Below are 20,078 nucleotides of genomic sequence, written 5' to 3'. Positions count from 1 at the left end.
GATGTGATGGAACGGGAGATCTGCATCATGGACGTGCAGTCGACCAATCTGCAGCTACTGCGTGATGCGATCATATCAATAAGGACATCATAATAAACCATCCATCATCCAACCCCGCTATATCCTAACTACAGGATCACGGGGATCTGCTGGAACCAATCCCAGCCAAAATAGGGCATAAGGCAGGAAACAAACCCCAGGGAGGGGGCCAGCCCACCGCAGACATAATAATAATAATACGGATTAATAGTAATAATAATAATCCCTGAGGAATGTTTCCAGCACCGTGTTGAATCGATGCCATGAAGAATTATGGCAGTTCTGAAGTCAAAAGGGGGTCCAACCCGGTACTAGCAAGGTGTACCTACTAAAGTGGCCGGTGTAGTTGGTCAGCTTTGTTAAGCAGACTTACATAGCAAGTCTGTGGTTTCCAAAGCATGGCATGAGGCAGACCACCGTGCCAAGGCTGGTGAAGGCTTTGTTTTAGCAAGGCAAAGCCGGCATTGCGTTTAGAGAAGACGACCCCATTTTGAGAAACCCCATAAACGTACGAGACCTTGAACTCCATGCAGCATCTAATCTTTCATCAACTTTAGAAACTGGTGATTTGTGTTAAGACATAAAAAAAAAAAAAGTGGGTCAGGTTGCCATAGAAAGTCAAATATACGGTTGTGACCCTTCTGCATATTAGCACAAGAAAAACTGGGCATTCAAATTTTGTCCAACATGTGAAGACGTTGGGTGGAAGGGCTTGTTGGAAAGGCTCGGGGGGCAGGGGGTTATGGTCATTTTGGTCTGTTATTATTTAGAGCAGTATGTTTAGAGTGGCACAAACGAGGGGAAGTCGGTATGTGCTGGTGATCCACATTCACGGGAAAGATCGTGAGGAATTTCTTGATTTTATGTGAAAAAAACATTGTAAAAACAGAGTCACCAGTTACAGTCTAGGGCTCTGAAAGCTTGAGCCAATTTATAAAGTCTTAAGTACATTCTTAAGTTAAAAATATATATGATTAAGATTGTATTTGTACAAAAAGGTCTCTCTCGTTTCAGGCCATTATTGAGAAAAGAAATCAGGGCTGTTCTGAGCAATTCATATGAGAAAAGCAAGCAGCAACGCGCACTATCCTATAGCAGCTATTAAGATATTGTAAAAATGATGTACTGCATCAGTAGTTTAAATTATGTAATCCCAAAAACATACCCACTGTGCAAACTTAAATAATAATAAACATATTTTATTTTATATAGTATCTTTCCCATGCTGAAGGCGAGTTGTTTAATGAGAAGTATAGACTACAAATCCTAGATCTGTTCCAGCAGATCATAAAAACGGTTACCGCGGACATTTGCAGTTTGAAAGAGTACGTATATATTACAGAATGATTGTCGTTGAGAATACAATCTTGACGTAGGAAGCAAGTCACGATTTTAAACAACGTCTAGACGGCTAGAATAGCATGTGGGCTAAATAAACAACTAAAACAGCATGCTAATAAAAAGAAAAAGAAAGAGAGAGGGAGAGAAAGGAAGAACGTGCCTGCGCCGTGTGGCAGCGTGACGCTCGCTTATGGGACGCATGCGCATCGATTACGTGCTGAGTCGAGTGTGTGACGTGTACGCCGGCTCCGGGCCGATTCACTAACGAACTATGCGTTTACCATGTATGTCACCGTACAGCCGACGACCCGGAGGCGTAGTGGGCTAAACGAAACGAACTTATGTGGACACGTATTTACCGCTGACGATTTTTTTTATTATTTTTATTTTGACTAGGTTTCGAATGAAAGTGAAAGGTCTGCGTCACGTACCACCTCGAAAGATTCAGGAAGCTTTGTTTTCTACGAACTGTCCCGAGTTGGAGATCGTTCACGTTGAATTTCCGACTCGGATGCCCCGATTGTCCGACAATATCGAGCGGCCAAAGCGCGGAAGAGCCTGACGCCCGCGCGCAACCCGCTCCCTTCTCTGTTTTCATCCAGTATTCCCATCTCTGCCCGATTCCCTCGACACTCACCGATTCTCGCCCTTGTTGCCGTCTTTCTTTCTTTTCTCTCTATCTCTGTTCTTCTCCTCCTCGCGTTTGTTCTAGATCTGCAGACAAACAGCTCGTACGACAGTCGGAAGTAAAATAAGTCATCGACGTTGTTGGAACAGTATTACCATTTAGCTAACCACTGCCACCTACTGTACGGAGGAAGAATTGTATGAGAAATGCCTCGTTTTTTTTTCTTTCCTCTAGAAGTGGATTACTTACTGCATCGGCGTCAATTCCTACTAACAACTCACAACCCCCGAATTTAAGAAGTCGACTGGCTAGATCAATCGACATTTTACTGCTCCCCATTTCAGCTAAGACATAATAGAATCGGCTAATTTCGTCATAACGTACTTCGACGACGCTGATCTGCAAAAATGACTTCCGGAAAGGAGTGAGTAGACCATTTTTAGAGGAAGCTGACAAAGAAACTGCGAAACGCTAGTATTTTGTTTGGACAGCGGTGAACATCAGTGTTCAGCAAATGTGATCCCTGAATTAGGGCTAGATCTTTTTGTTTATGGATGTACTTATTGTATTTAAAAACATTAACAATTGAATACGATCAATTCGAACTTATATAACAAATGAGTTCCTAAACTAGGAAAACAAATATGAAAAGTATATATATATGTTATGTTAATGTTAAAAAGGAAAGCAACAAAGCGGAATTCAGGGTTAGATCTATACGATGCGGGTGGAGAAAGGCAACCAGGGGCAGAGCTTGTGGCTTTGATGCTCAAAAAGATTGACTACGATCACGATATGAATAACAGAATAAATTCAAGCGAAGAGAGAGAGAAAAAAACTGCCCAACGGTTCACAAATTCACTATATCATTGAATTTAGTACTTTAAATATTTCCGAACTTTGGATCCCACCCACAGATCCTCCGGCAAAACGTAATATGTCTCCCCAAATTCTATGCCCCACCCCAAGCGGCAAGCGACCAATCAACCACCGTAAATCCCCTGTCAATCACGTAAACAGCGTACAAAGTATAACAGTCATAGGATGGGCGGGAACCGTTGGCCCCACCTTCTACCCAATCCGGCTGCTCTGAATTTAAAACTGATACACAGCCAAGACTTATGGGACATTGAGTCTTTTGTTGACAAAAGTAAACGAACACGGCACAAAGGAGACGGATATGAAACCGCACTAGCGGTTCAAGGCGATACTGTGGAAATGCGGGAGCCACAATCCCTCGTCACTTCGCTTGAGTAGGGATGACAGTCAGTAAGTACTCTATTGTTTGTAATGGCAACGAAAAAGAAATAGATAAAGGCAATGTCGGTAAATATAAAAACAAGAACTGTAGAACGGCCCGGAAAATAACGTCCGGATGAACTACAAAACAGCACATGGACTACAAATAAAATAAAACAATCAAGAACAAATGAGCATGGTATGGGTTAAAAAGAAACCTTTCGTGTTTTTCAGTTCGAAGTCATTTCTGCCCAGTCATGATATACATTAGTTTCCACATGAAATTGCACTCTAAGGTTACGCATATTTTATAACATCTAAAAAATAAAAGTATTACAATGTACCAAATTCGTTCATATTTAAAGTAGGAAAGATTTTGATTAAGTGTGCTTGCGCTTGTGACAACAACAGCAAAAAATACCCTTGATTACATATTCTTTGTTTTATTTTCTCAAGATATATATAATTTATTTTTTTACTCCTTTGTCTTCTTGAAGCGATTTTCATGAGAGGAGTTATGACACCGCAGCGGCCCGCCATTACATTCAGTGTTGTTACTTTACAAAGTCTACGTAGCAAGATTAATGCTGTGTGTAGTTAAAAGACCACATCGGAATTTTCATTGTACACATAACACAGTATCTGCACCGATTATATTACACTGCATTGTATTTTTAATTAAAAAAAGTTTAGATATTTGAAAAGGTTAGCCACCTTTTCCAAGGCGTGTCTTGCGCATGCACAATCAAAAAAAAAAAAGCAACAAATGGCATGGTGTGCGAAAGAATAAATTGATGCGCCTCAAATCCATTATTGATTTTTTTATGCATCATGGATTGCTGTGGATATTATGATAAAAGAGCTGAGCACAATATTTATGAGTTTGACTCCAATCATGCCACAAGTACATAAGGAGAATGTGAACTGAAAGCTCCATGTTGAACCTATGATGTGAGGCAGGAATGGCAGCCTTGAGCAAGCACTCTGCACACATCTAAACGTACTTCAGTTCACTCTGGCATTGCCAAATGGGCTCTAGTTGTGTGTGTGTGTGTGTGCACGTGGTCACCCTCTGATGGGCTGGCACCCTGTCTAGGTGTTGTTCTTACCTTACACTCATTGATTGCTGGGATAGGCACCAGCTGCCCCATTAACCCTACCCTGGATTAAGTGGTAAAGAAGATGGATGGATTTCTGATTTGTGTCATGTCATTTTCAAAGCCACTTAATCCAGAGGTTCTTGGGGGGGGCATGCTGGAGTCTATTGCAACTAGCAAGTATAGGGGCACAAGGCAGGAACAAACCCTGGGGAGGGCCCCAGTCTGTTGTAGATGAAACACACACTTGGGCCAACTTTTATGTCATCAGCTCACCTAACCTGTGGAGCACGTTGAAGGAAACCCATGCAGACACAGGGAGAACATGCAAACTCCGTGGTGAGTACGGCTATGAGGCTACCACTGTGCCTCTATGTATGTATGTATTATTATTATTGTACCTATAGTGGAGAAAAGTATATGAACAAATGAATGCTATCTTCAATATCCTCCATCCATTAATCTGTTCATAATATTGTGCACAATTAGTAATAATAATAAGAGTAGCGGCCATCAAGGTGGTGCAGTTGTAGCACTGCTGTCTTGTAGTGAAATAGACCTAGCATTGTTTTTGCTTGGAGTTTGCATGTTCTCCCCAGGGGCTCCAATTTCTTCCCACAGTCCAAACACATGCAGGTCGTTGTTGCAAAATAGGTCTGTGTGTGTGTGTGTGTGTGTGTGTGCATCCTGTCCACCGATTGTTCCTGCCTTGCATCCAACAAGTTGACTCCAAATATCCAGGATCCTGCACTGATTACAGTAGAGGGCACCACCGAGCTCCTAAACCCCACATACATAAGACCCACTACCACAGGGGTACAATTAAATGGACTTTTAATCCAAACAGCTCAATCATGACAAATGATTGTAGCTAATACACAGACTTAATTGCTCTTCTCTCTCTTTCTGTTTCCCAAAAAGCAGAACCCCCTGGGACACCAACATTGCTGCTCTACAGCACTACAACTCCAAGTAAGCCCCGTGGGTGTCCATTGGTTTACCTGATTCCACCTAGCAGTTTGAGGGAGCATGTAGCTTGACCAATTGAGCTCCCCCCCGTTCTTCCTTCAAGCTGGCTTCTAGGCGGGGTAATGTCTAATCGCCAGTGTACCCACTCTTCAGATGGCATTATATCGCCCAGGGAACCACTTGCCTCTTCTCATGTCTACTTGCCACCTGGGCGTCCCTTCTGGGTGGGATGCCAGTCCCAGCCTGCCATCCATTATAGCGTGTAATTCCAAGACTTGGATCAATACTTACTAACATTTTTCACTTGTAAAATGGACACATTTGTTAAGTTGTAAGGCTTTTTCATTTACCTGTAGACCCTTGAACTCCATTAAAAACTGCAAGAGCAAGCTATTGATTTTTTGTTATTATTTAGAAAATATGATTCATTTTAGAATTCAGTTTCAAAGATACAGTGGTGTGAAAAACTATTTGCCCCCTTCCTGATTTCTTATTCTTTTGCATGTTTGTCACACAAAATGTTTCTGATCATCAAACACATTTAACCATTAGTCAAATATAACACAAGTAAACAAAAAATGCAGTTTTAAATGATGGTTTGTATTATTTAGGGAGAAAAAAATCCAAACCTACATGGCCCTGTGTGAAAAAGTAATTGCCCCCTGAACCTAATAACTGGTTGGGCCACCCTTAGCAGCAATAACTGCAATCAAGCGTTTGCGATAACTTGCAATGAGTCTTTACAGCTCTGGAGGAATTTTGGCCCACTCATCTTTGCAGAATTGTTGTAATTCAGCTTTATTTGAAGGTTTTCTAGCATGAAGCGCCTTTTTAAGGTCAGGCCATAGCATCTCAATTGGATTCAGGTCAGGACTTTGACTAGGCCACTTCAAAGTCTTCATTTTGTTTTTCTTCAGCCATTCAGAGGTGGATTTGCTGGTGTGTTTTGGGTCATTGTCCTGTTGCAGCACCCAAGATCGCTTCAGCTTGAGTTGACGAACAGATGGCCGGACATTCTCCTTCAGGATTTTTTGGTAGACAGTAGAATTCATGGTTCCATCTATCACAGCAAGCCTTCCAGGTCCTGAAGCAGCAAAACAACCCCAGACCATCACACTACCACCACCATATTTTACTGTTGGTATGATGTTCTTTTTCTGAAATGCTGTGTTCCTTTTACGCCAGATGTAACGGGACATTTGCCTTCCAAAAAGTTCAACTTTAGTCTCATCAGTCCACAAGGTATTTTCCCAAAAGTCTTGGCAATCATTGAGATGTTTCTTAGCAAAATTGAGACGAGCCCTAATGTTCTTTTGCTTAACAGTGGTTTGCGTCTTGGAAATCTGCCATGCAGGCCATTTTTGCGGCCAGTCTCTTTCTTATGGTGGAGTCGTGAACACTGACCTTAATTGAGGCAAGTGAGGCCTGCAGTTCTTTAGACGTTGTCCTGGGGTCTTTTGTGACCTCTCGGATGAGTCGCCTCTGCGCTCTTGGGGTAATTTTGGTCGGCCGGCCACTCTTGGGAAGGTTCACCACTGTTCCATGTTTTTGCCATTTGTGGATAATGGCTCTCACTGTGGTTCACTGGAGTCCCAAAGCTTTAGAAATGGCTTTATAACCTTTACCAGACTGATAGATCTCAATTACTTCTGTTCTCATTTGTTCCTGAATTTCTTTGGATCTTGGCATGATGTCTAACTTTTGAGGTGCTTTTGGTCTACTTCTCTGTGTCAGGCAGCTCCTATTGAAGTGATTTCTTGATTGAAACAGGAGTGGCAGTAATCAGGTCTGGGGTGGCTACGGAAATTGAACTCAGGTGTGATACACCACAGTTAGGTTATTTTTTAACAAGGGGGCAATTACTTTTTCACACAGGGCCATGTAGGTTTGTTAAATAATAAAAACCATCATTTAAAAACTGCATTTTGTGTTTACTTGTGTTATATTTGACTAATGGTTAAATGTGTTTGATGATCAGAAACAGTCTGTGTGACAAACATGCAAAAGAATAAGAAATCAGGAAGGGGGCAAATAGTTTTTCACACCACTGTATATACACCATGATTGTGAAGAAATAACTTTAGCTTGAAAAATACGAAATGTATCCTTCGACATGAAAAGCAGGAGAGCAAAGTGGTGAGCATCAATACAGGAAGGTGCCATTGGTGATACATTTCTCGCTATGACAGTCAAACGTGGAGTGTGCTGAACCGGGGGCTTAACTTCTGCCTTGCCAGGTACAGATGAAATGAAATAACATTGGGGTTAGGCTTAGGGTGAGGTTTAGGGACCATCAGACATTTCCACCGTATTGTAACAGGGCTAAACTCAGGAAAAACCCAAGACGTGAACCTAAAAACGAAGTAGCCTGAACTTCTCATTTCAGAACGTGCCGCTGACCCATAAGTCGATAGACCGAGGTGAGTGTTTGTGTCAGCATGGCCAGAGTGTTCCCCGTGTGTCCTCTCATTATTTCAGGAGCCAAATCAGAAAAGGGTCAAAACAATCCTGGATAGGAACAAGTTGAGATGATCACCCTCCTCATCCTCTCCAAGGCCTACAATCTAAATGTTGTCTAGGCGTGCTCTGTCTTTCTGCTCAATCGTTTTCATTTTCCATGACTCAGTACGAGAGCGTGCATTTCTGAGTCATGGCAACAAGGGGACGCGAGACTGCAGAAAATGAACCTCCCTGGAAATGTTTGCCTGTTCATCCTACATTTAAATTCAATGAGGGATGTTCAAAAAGTTTCTGCACTTTTTTTTTTTTTTAACTCTATTAAGAATTTCAAAAACAAATGACATCACTTTTCTACATTGTCACCTTGCTTTGTGATGCAATTTTCCCCAGCGTCATACCAACTTTTTAATGCCCAATTATTACTCCTCCCACCTTCACCGTTTCCAATAAAAATGCAGTGGACCCTTGACTTATGAACTCAATTTGTTCGCGAGGGCTGGTTGTAACTCAAGTTGGTTGTAACTCGAGACTATTTTTCCCATAAGAAATAATGGAAGTACCCAGAATGCGCTCCGAACCTCCCACAGCAACACTTACTTAACCTTTTCATAATAAAAAAGAGTTGTATAATGTGCATAATTTACCAAAACACTAATAATTTTTCTAATGTACTAACCAAAAAGTTATAAAAAGTGCCTAGCCTACCTTAAACAACAATTTCATACTGTACTCACCATTTAATTTGACATCTTTGGGCTGCAGGAAGGGAGGATGAGGAGAATTGTGACGATGCGGGTTTGGCTCCACGCTCCCATTACTGTTTGGAAGCCCTTGAACCCAACACCGTCGATAGATATAACCGGGGTGAGCTAGACAGTGAGACAACATTTGAGCAAGGGGATGGTAAAGATGTGCAAAGTGCTTTTATTAAAAATCCAACAAAAACAAAGTGTCCATAAAGTGCAGTGATTCAAAAAGTCATCAAATAAATAATCCATTAAAAGAAAACGTGGAGGTTAAAATCAATAAATAGAAAAAAAAAACAATCCTTTAAAACCAGAGGTTAAAATGTTCCTTAGGAAGCAAGCCCGGTGCTTCTTCTGTGCTAGCGTCTCACCTGCTTATCCCGCTTGGGTTTAGCAGCAGGCGAGACACTCTCTGCAGCTTCCCTCTTCAACAAACACACACACACACACACACACACACACACACACATGAGACTGGAGACCTCCCAATCTCTAGCTTCGGTCTGGCACTCATCTCAGTCCCGAGACTTGCTTTCCACCAACGGCCAGGTCGCTCACGTTGGGGACTCCACCTCCAAGCTTCCCGACTCCCGCTGCCTTTCCGGTCTTCTGCAGCCAGTCGCCTTCCCCTGGTCACTCCCGCTACCTGCTCGCTCAGCGGGAGCGACATCAACTACAACCCTGGATGTAGGCCTACCACCCAGGCCCTCGCAGCTGCCCACGAGCGCTCGATCGCTCGTCCACGCACACGCACCGCGTGTCTCTCTCTCTTGCACCGACCTGCTTCCTCTCTCGCTCCCATGTAACCTCCGTCCTCTCTTTCCTTTCGTTCTTTCAGATCCTCCCTTCTCAACTGACTCGCGCTTCTTTTATACAGCGAGGGGCCATAGCAGCTGCAGCACATCAGCCAAGGGAAGAATCACGGATGTGGACGGCTTGCTACAACCACTACGCCCCCTCACGAAACCGCGAGTGCGGTGATCATTTATTTAAATGAGCTGTGGACCCATAACACCACAAGAATGAAACGGAAGGTGGTTATTGTTTAGAAGGAGCCTCCTTCTGCAAATCTTTTCTTTGTAAAATTGTCGAGATGGTGGATTTCGACATGCTGTACATATTAGCGAGATCGGTCACGAACGCCACTCTCATTTCTGCACAATTTCCTTCTTCGTTTCGATTGAGATCGCTGTTTCTCAAGTTAATAATGACAGTAGTCGAGCACTCAGTTCAAAGCTGGTCGTGTTGTGAACTGCTGTAATAATACACTCCAACGCAAGCCGGGGCTGACTCAGCCTGATGACATCATCATGTGCCGCGCCAGCCCGCTAGCTAACATCCCTTAACAATCGCTTTCTTTACCTTCGTTACCTTCTCTTCCTTCCTTAGCTTGCCATGGTCTTAGTGAATTATATATATAGATAAATCATTGCATTGACCGAAATTAAGTCCACAAACACACGTATCTGGGCTCCGCCTGATGCTTACGAACGCTCTCGGCTGTTTGTTTACAATCGCACAAGCGGATACGACTTTGGTCGTAAATCAAGTTGTTCGTATGTCAGGCCGGTCGTATGTCAAGGGTCGACTGTACAAAAGTGCGGAAATTTCTTGAAAGTCCCTCGTAAGTTTGCTGAAGTTTGTGTCCACAATTGTGCTCCATCAGAAGGCAGAAGTTCTCACCAGTAGGAACATTCGTACGAGAGCGCTAAGCCCCCACTGAAGAAATTATGGCAGCCAAATGGTTTTCTGCGTCCTGAAGAAGACAATGTCTTGACGTGCAAGGTACTGCATGTGGAAAGCTTTGCCAGTAGCAAAGGGTGGGGAGAGGATTCTGGTAGAGGCCAAGTGAAAAAGAAACCGTCACCATGAAGCATCCCGTGACACCCAAACCAGTATGTGGCTACGAAGACCACTGCCGTCTGGGAATCCTTACCTCAGTAGGGACGACGTGAAGGTTTTCAGTTCAATGTTCTTTATTTAGGCCTCCAGCTTTTCACTGGGTGCAGACACAGACCACGGTAACAAGTTCGCAGGTAAAATGCAAACACAAACTTTACTAACAATACGACAAGTACACACGGGGTAGTTCAAAAATTCAATGGAACCTCTCAAAATCCTCCTTTGCATCATTGTTGACCACAGAGCTGTCCTGAGCCCAATTTCTATCCAGTCTGAACTCTCATGTGTTGCTGAAGTGTACTTTTTTGTAAGAATCTTTTCCCAACGTTGACACCACCAATGAGGATTCACCGAGGGCGAGTTTCTCCAAATGAGTTTTATGTGCAAACAGCCACAGTACAGACAGGACATTTCCGTTGGACTACCAGAACTGTTAATCACGTAAATGTATAGCAAGAAATTAGCTGTAGCGCCCAAAATTGTTCCTAATGATGCCCCCTTCCCTCGTCCAGTTTACACAGAGTGATGGTATTTGGTTAGGAGACAAGAAATGGCGGAAGTTTCTTTTAAAGAGACCGGCTGACTTCAGCTGTCTGGCACCCAACAGCTAAATCAGAGTGTGAACATTTGAGCGGTAGTTAAGGTTGCTTCTTTGTAAAATCGTTTGCCACATTCAGAGCAGCAATATGGTTTATCTCCTGTGGGAATTTGTGGGTGCTGCTGAGAGAGCCATGTTTAGAAAATCGTTTGCAACATTCAGAACAGCAATAGGGCTTCTCTCTAAATTCTATTGTTCTAGAGAAGGGGTGCCCACACTTTTTTGGCTTGTGAGCTTTTTTTAAAACGACCAGGTCAAAATGATCTACCTATACATTAAAAACGCTATATACTGAGTATCAGAGGCGGGTAGTAACGAGTTACATTTACTTGAGTAACTTTTTAAAAAAATTGTACTTCTAAGAGTAGTTTTACTGCACCATACTTTTTACTTTTACTTGAGCACATTTGTGAAGAAGAAATGCTACTCTTACTCCGCTACATTGGGCAACACTCGACTCGTTAGTTTTTTTCCATTAGATAAAGTCTGACAGACAATTTTCAGTCTGCTCTGTGCAGCGGATGCTGTCAAGTTGCGCACACGCCTTCCATTGCGTCTCCAGCTCTGACGCGAGGTTTTGGATGTTCCCCAAATCAAGGCGCTGCATCTTTGAGGACAGTTGTTGCATTTTCCGTTTGAAAGCATTAACTGAGCTAATCATATCGACCATATTGGTTTTCTCTTTTCCTTGCAGCTGTAAATTAAGCTCATTCAACATGTTGGTCAGATTGGAAAAAAAAAAAAAGCCAAGTCTAGCGGCCATTGATCGTTATTAAGTTGCTTGTATTCAGCATATTTAATGACAAAGAGAAACTCATTTTTCTCCGGCCAGGGGTCTCGAAATCTCAACAGGAATTTCTCCCTATAGCCACCTGTCTCAATGAAGGCATCTTTTATCATCTCTCCATTTTGGAAGGACTTCTTATGTTTAATGATCGAGTGACTCATCTGGAACGATGCTTCGGTGTGTCTGTCCTTGCTTTTGAATTCAGCCGAGTGAAAAATGACGGCTGTCCGATTAACTGCAATTTTAGTTCCCTCTCTTTTCTCTTTCTCAGATCGCTTTTCGGAAGGAAGTCAGTTTCGTAGTTTTAATGAACAGTTCGAGAGTGCCTTTCCACATTTTCCTTCTTTGGAATAGCAATGATAGATTGACAGATCAGACAAACACACTTCAATTGTGAGAGAAAAAAATCCTCTTCCAATTCCACATTCAGCCCATAACCAACTCATTTTTTTAAATCCCTTCTTTAGTCGATATAAATTGAAAGGCTGACTACATCACATAGATAGCCGGAGTTTTGATAGCTCACGCGTTTGATCGTGCGTGCAGGATGACCAGTGTGTTGGCAGAAAAGAGATCTCAGACTGGCTGCCCTGTATGTCAATCAAGTGGCAGATGCCATAGGGAGGATATACAGTATGATAGACTAACATTTAAAATTTTTTTTTTTTTTGAATGCAACGCAATCTACCTGCACTTTCTTTCCGATCTACCGGTCGATCGTGACCGACGTATTGGGCACCCCTGTTCTAAAGAGTTTGGTGTGTAGATGGGTGCAGAATTAGCTAAAATACAGGATGCAGATGGTGTTGGAGCCAAAGCAAAATTGGGTGATGCTAAGAGTGGTGTCCAGCAGTAGTTAGTGCTACGGCTGCTGCTATCTCTCTCTCTCTCTTATATATATATATATATATATATATATATATATATATATATATATATATATATATATATATATATACACACAGTGAATGGAAAAAAAACACACCAAAATGTTTTTCATCACATCTTCAACAATAGTCGGCTGATTGACTTAATGTTTGATACAAAGTGTATGTAATATGTTTTCCAACAACAGTTGTATTAATTACTCACATCAAACAAACAACATCACTGCACTAGCTTATTGAACTTAAGTCTTCGTGTTTTGACATAAATAAAATGAGATTACCTTTTCATTCCAAATTATCAACAAGATGTGGAACAGTAATTTTAGTAAGTGTTTTATGATTTATTAAAGAAGTTGTTTGAAGTGCGAATCTTTCATAGCAGCACATCGAGGCCGTTTTTGTTCCAACCTTTCTGTGGGAACTCTTTTATCAGTCGACGGATGCTGTAACCCTTAATGAAAATTCGGTCTTCTGCGCTGAAACCCATTTTTATCTGCAAATTTAGCAAGTTTTACTGTCAAATACTGCAAAGAGTATGCGACACGTGTTTTTCCCTACATGCTGTGAAATAAATGAACCACACATCGTGGTGCAACGCAAGAGTCTTCGCCTGTAGCACTGACGTCCAAGGTTTGATTCCTGAGAGGGGGTGCAGTGAGTGTGTATGCCTGATGATCCCAGAATTAGGGTTAATGTTTGCAACGTTCTATGGTCTGCTTCTCACAACTGAAAGAGGGCACCGTGGCGGATGTTAGCCGATTTGCAGACCAACCACAAGTGTTACCTGGTAGGTAACCACCTATACAATCAGATTATGATTCAGACTACGAATGCCATATATCTATCTATCTATCTTTCTATAAATATAAATCAACAGACACTTGGACATAAATCTAGCACATGCAAACTTAAGAAGAACATGTTCATAATAAATACCCCCGCAATCACACTGACTTAGCCCTGTATATACATATATATATAATATATATATATATATATATATATATATATGTGTGTGTGTGTGTGTATACACACTCACCTAAAGGATTATTAGGAACACCTGTTCAATTTCTCATTAATGCCATTATCTAATCAACCAATCACATGGCAGTTGCTTCAATGCATTTAGGGGTGTGGTCCTGGTCAAGACAATCTCCTGAACTCCAAACTGAATGTCAGAATGGCAAAGAAAGGTGATTTAAGCAATTCTGAGCGTGGCATGGTTGTTGGCGCCAGACGGGCCGGTCTGAGTATTTCACAATCTGCTCAGTTACTGGGATTTTCACGCACAACCATTTCTAGGGTTTACAAAGAATGGTGTGAAAAGGGAAAAACATCCAGTATGCGGCAGTCCTGTGGCGAAAATGCCTTGTTGATGCTAGAGGTCAGAGGAGAATGGGCCGACTGATTCAAGCTGATAGAAGAGCAACTTTGACTGAAATAACCACTCGTTACAACCGAGGTATGCAGCAAAGCATTTGTGAAGCCACAACCTTGAGGCGGATGGGCTACAACAGCAGAAGACCCCACCGGGTACCACTCATCTCCACTACGAATAGGAAAAGAGGCTACAATTTGCACGAGCTCACCAAAATTGGACAGTTGAAGACTGGAAAAATGTTGCCTGGTCTGATGAGTCTCGATTTCTGTTGAGACATTCAAATGGTAGAGTCAGAGTTTGGCGTAAACAGAATGAGAACATGGATCCATCATGCCTTGTTCCCACTGTGCAGGCTGGTGGTGGTGGTGTAATGGTGTGGGGGATGTTTTCTTGGCACACTTTAGGCCCCTTAGTGCCAATTGGGCATCGTTTAAATGCCACGGGCTACCTGAGAATTGTTTCTGACCATGTCCATCCCTTCATGACCACCATCCTCTGATGGCTACTTCCAGCAGGATAATGCACCATGTCACAAAGCTCGAATCATTTCAAATTGGTTTCTTGAACATGACAATGAGTTCACTGTACTAAAATGGCCCCCACAGTCACCAGATCTCAACCCAATAGAGCATCTTTGGGATGTGGTGGAACGGGAGCTTCGTGCCCTGGATGTGCATCCCACAAATCTCCATCAACTGCAAGATGCTATCCTATCAATATGGGCCAACATTTCTAAAGAATGCTTTCAGCACCTTGTTGAATCAATGCCACGTAGAATTAAGGCAGTTGTGAAGGCGAAAGGGGGTCAAACACCGTATTAGTATGGTGGTCCTAATAATCCTTTAGGTGAGTGTGTGTATATATATATATATATATATATATATAATCCAATGTCTGTCCATCTGTCCGCTTTTCACTACTTAACAGGTTTAGATCAGATTTTTTTCTATAACCATTTCAGTTGATTTTGCGACTTCTCTCATTGCATTAAGTATCATATTTCAATTGCGGTACCAATTTATTTGCACAAATCCGAGAGAGACGCAGTGGGCAAAGGGGAAGGGGCAGGGCCCTCCTCACTCACAAGCCAGCCTTGGGGCTTATCTTACACCCAGTTAGCTAACGAATGAGAGAACTACTTAATGGATTTAGATCGTTTTTGTTTTTTTTTATTTGATTCCAGTTCCAGTTGATTTTGCGACTTCTGTCATCTAACTTAGTATCATAGTTCGCTTGCAGGAATGATATATTCACGCTAATCCAAGACAAAGGCTGCGGGCCGATGAGAGGGGTAAGCATGATGTCAAGAGTAGGGAGCCGGGCAGGGCGCTCCTCACTGCCCTGTTTCACTACTATGCAGGCGGAGCCACGAGAGATGGCTAGTTTTTAATATATATATATATATATATAAATAATTTAGATAGGAATCTAAGTAACAGTCTGGTTAAGTTTGCAGATGATACCAAGATAGGTGGATTAGTAGATAATCTCGAACCTCTTAAATCATTACAGAGGGACTCGGACAGCATATAGATTTGGAAAGAATAGTGGGAGATGAAATTTAGTATCAGTAAATGTAAAGTATTATACATAGGAAGTAAAAATGTGAGGTTTGAATACACAATGGGAGGTCGGAAAATCAAACATCCACCTCATAAGAAGGATTTAGGAGTCGTAGTGGACTCTACACTATCAACTGCCAGACAGTGTTCAGACGCCATTAAGCAGGCTAACAGAAGGTCAGGTTATACAGCATGATGTGTAGAGTACAAGTCCAAGTCCAAGACAGACAGGCTGATATGAAGATGTGAAAGGCACTATATGATACCGAGATAGATAGATAGATAGATAGATTTAAACAAAAGGAGATTAAGAGGGTATATGACTGAAGTGTTTCAAATTAAGAAGGGAATTAGTCCAGTGGATCAAGATGGTGACTTGAAAATAAGTTCATCAAGAACACTGGGACACATTTGGAAACTTGTTAAGGGTAAATTTCACATAAACATTAGAAAGTTTTTCTTCACAGAGAACCATAGACACATGTAATAAGTTACCATGTAGTGTGGTAGATGTTAGCACTTTCAGAACCTTCAAAACTCATCTTCAAGTTCTTTTGGAGGAATTGAGTAGATAGAATTGGCACACTTTGTTGGGCTCAACAGCCCATTCTTGTCAAAGTCTTTCTAAAGCTCTAATGAAGTCGTCTATGTTTCCGAAGAGAGCTCCTGCATGAGAATCGTTTGCCACATTCAGAACAGCAATAGGGTTTCTCTCCTGTATGTATTCTTATATGCTGCCGAAGAGTGCTGCTGTCAAAAAATTGCTTGCCACATTCAGAGCAAGAACACGGTCTTTCTCCAGTATGTACACGCATATGTCTTTGGAGATTGCCACGTTTAGTAAATTGTTTGCCGCATTCTGAACAGCGATTTGTCTTTTCTCCCGTATGAAACCTTGTGTGGCTCTGAAGAGCGCTGCTATCAGTGAAACGTTTACCACATTCAGGACAACAATATGGCTTCTCCCCAGGATGAATTTGGGCATGCTGCCGAAGATTGCTACTGTCTGTGAATCCTTTCCCACACTCAGAACAGACATAGGGCTTCTCTCCGGTGTGAATTCGTCTGTGTCTCTGAAGTGCACTACTTTCCGCAAATTGTTTGCCACATTCTGAACAACAGTAAGGTTTCTCCCCAGTGTGAATTCTGATGTGTCTCCGCAGGCTGCTGCCTTGCATGAACCACTTGCCACAGTCGCTACAGCAGTAAGACTTCTCTCCACTGTGAATTCTCGAGTGGCTACGTAAATGACTTAAAATCGAGAATCCTTTACCACATTCAGAACAGCAATAAGGTTTGTCTCCAGTGTGAATTTTTAAATGGTTATGAAGGTTGCTGTTTTGTGAAAATCTTTTCCCACATTCGGCACAGCTGTATGGCTTCTCTCCAGTATGAACACGTGCGTGCCGCTGGAGATCACGGTTGCGGGGGAATTGCTTGCCACACTCTGGACAGCGGTGGGGCTTTTCTCCAGTGTGAATTCTTTTATGTGCTTGAAGACTGTTTCTGCGTGGAAACAGTTTTCCACATTCAGAGCAGGCATACGGCTTCTGAATTATATGAAGCGACTTCTCTTTGCAGTCAAATTTGTTTTTTAAAGTTCTTTCACACTGTCCACTGGCACGCGAAGCCTCTTTATCTGTATTGTAGTCGTGTTGTTGGTCAGTTTTGATCAATTCTGTTTGTGTCAGTTTGTCAGAAGGTAGTGAACTGCCCTGGAAAGAAACAGGGGTCAATTTCTCTGATCCTCTTGTTGATTTCTTTGTCTTCTCTTTGTTCTGTTTGTGTTGCAGACTGCACTGAAGAAAGGGCTGAGCAAATGAAGACATAGAGAAGTCGCAGTTCTGAAAATCTACAATAGTACAAAAAGTATAGTTAACAAATATATCTAAAAATCATAATAAGAGAGTTCTCTGTCACAATGGTTGGTGCTGCTGCTGCCTCACCCCTCAGTTCCATTCCTGGTCTGTCCACTGTGTGTATGGGCTTTGCATTTTCTCCTGGTGTCTACTGAATCTCTCCATCTTCCTTTCGTACCCCCCAGATACATTTGCTGTGTTAATCACTGTCTGGTGTGAAAGTGTTTGCCAGTCTACCCTGCAGTGAACTGGCATCCATTCTCCGGCTGATGTCCGTTTGTGACCCCAGGTTAGGAAAATGAATGAACAGGATCCGACAAGTGGAGTAGATGTAGTGTGTCTTTCATGTGCATTTAGCCAAACGTAATTTCTAGCCCCACCATATCTAGTGGTCACTTCTGTCCCCTCAACTCTTTACCTACACTAATCTTACTAAGTGTTATTTTCTAGTTATTCTTCAACATACCATTCCCCTGATCTTTAACAAGACACTGCAATGGATGTGTCGCCCTCAGCAATAGACTCCGTGTCCTGTTTGGCCTGTTAACATTCACCTCCACCATAATGGAGAAACCACAGAGGGACTGTGTGGGCAGCTGACCTACAGCGGCAGCAATTTGGGGTTTCCTTTTTCATTCTTGTGACTTGTTAAAATTGAGACAATTTAAAAAAAAAAACAATTTAAAGTTAAAAAAAAAAAAAAGTACACCACTTCTATTATGGTAAGGCCCAGTGGTTGGCACAGCTGCTTGTGGTGCCAGTCCAGTGCTTTGTAGAGTAACCATAGAAACACTGGGGGGTGAGCAGAACAATCATAACTGGAATCTGGCAGGCCAGTTTGGTTTTCCTTGCCGACTCTTTTTTCCAGCCTGCTTTGGTCAAATTGTCCATTTGGATTACACATGTTCTCTATATGGCTGCACAAGTTTATTCCTGAGCTATATCTATATCTATATCTATATCTATATCTATATCTATATATATATATATATATATATACTCAGCAAAAAAAAGAAACGTCCCTTTTTCAGGACTGTGTATTTCAAGAATAATGTTTTAAAAATCCAAATAACTTTCCAGATCTTCATTGTAAAGGGTTTAAACAATGTTTTCCATGCATGTTCAATTAACCCTAATCAATTAATTAACATGCACCTGTGGAATGGTCGTTAAGACCTTAACAGCTTACAGAAAGTAGACATTTAAGGTGACAGTTCTAAAAACGCAGGACACTAAAGAGACTTGTCTACCGACTGTGAAAAACACCCAAAGAAAGATGCCCAGGGTCCCTGCTCATCTGCGTGAACGTGCATTAGGCATGCTGCAGGGAGGCATGAGGACTGCTGATGTGGCTAGGGCAATAAATTGCCATGTCCGCACTGTGAGACGCCTAAGACAGCACTACAGGGAGACAGGAAGGACAGCTGATCATCCTTGCAGTGGAAGAGCCCGGATCTCAATCCCATTGAGCACGTCTGGGACCTGTTGGATCGCAGGGTGAGGGCTAGGGCCATTCCCCCCAGAAATGTCCAGGAACTTGCAGGTGCCTTGGTGGAAGAGTGGGGTAACATCTCACAGCAAGAACTGACAAATCTGGTCCAGTCCATGAGGAGGAGATGCACTGCAGTACTTCAAGCAGCTGGTGGCCACACCAGATACTGACTGGTACTTTTGATTTTGAGCCTCCCTTCATTCAGGGACACATTGTGAAACATTTGTAGTTTATGTCTTATGATGTTGACTCTTTTACTGTTCATACAAATATTTACACATTAAGTTTACTGAAAGTAAAAACAGTTGAAAGTCAGAGGACGTTTCTTTTTTAGATGGGAAAGGCACTATACAATGATTGGCAGATAGATAGATAGTTGAGTCCCAAGTGCATACCATATTATTGAACTTTCTCCACATATTCTGTATGAATATAAGACATAATGATCACATCAAGGTCAATGCTGTGACCTGAGCAAAATACGGATGGATGTACAAATTTTAGAAATCGACTTTCAGAGTAAACGTCTGTCTGTGTGTCAGGATATGACATTGTGGCCAAGATAACCAATTAAATTAACCACCCAATCTGAACGAAACTTGGCATAGCCTTAGAAAATGTCAGAATCGTTTTGAACAAAATCACTCCAGTTGATTTAAAGAAATACTACTGCCAAAAAAAAAGTTTGTTTGAATATTACTTGCCATGCGTGGTTTGTATTGATGGCCAAAAAAAAAAATTGAATCTCACGTTTTCATGCTGAGCTGAGCTAACAAAGCTGATGCTTTAATGGAAGCTGCCGGTGGCTAACAGCAAACCATATAAAAACGTCCCTGAATAAAATCTCCTGTTACTTGTATCGCTTAATCCATGTCGAGCTGTGCTGAAATCATGCACAATAGATGAATTTCTTGCTTAAAATACTGTTAAGTTGATTCCTCTGGTAAAACAAAAGCAGCCCACCACCTGAAGCCCCTTGACATAGGATCCTGCGTTTGAATAGCACTCTGCATACTTGGCCGATGTATCAGGGTGTGACACGGGTACGACTTGATGTGGATTATGTGACATGTGCAACATACGATTTTTTT

The 20,078-nt window shown here is 42.0% G+C and overlaps 1 protein-coding gene across 1 annotated transcript in view; it reads right to left on the bottom strand.

The window, feature by feature from the left end:
* Positions 1–20,078, bottom strand: part of LOC120528893 (zinc finger protein 665-like) — a 53,921-nt gene that overhangs the window by 28,587 nt on the left and 5,256 nt on the right. The window contains exon 3 of the mRNA XM_039752970.1: positions 16,272–17,488. Within this exon, the coding sequence (XP_039608904.1) occupies positions 16,272–17,488 (1,217 nt within the window). The remainder of the gene's footprint in view (positions 1–16,271; positions 17,489–20,078) is intronic.

Source organism: Polypterus senegalus, chromosome 4 (assembly GCF_016835505.1).
Source record: "Polypterus senegalus isolate Bchr_013 chromosome 4, ASM1683550v1, whole genome shotgun sequence".
Taxonomy (NCBI): domain Eukaryota; kingdom Metazoa; phylum Chordata; class Cladistia; order Polypteriformes; family Polypteridae; genus Polypterus; species Polypterus senegalus.
Note: the sequence above shows the minus strand (reverse complement) of the source record. Positions and strands in the feature narration are given on the sequence as shown.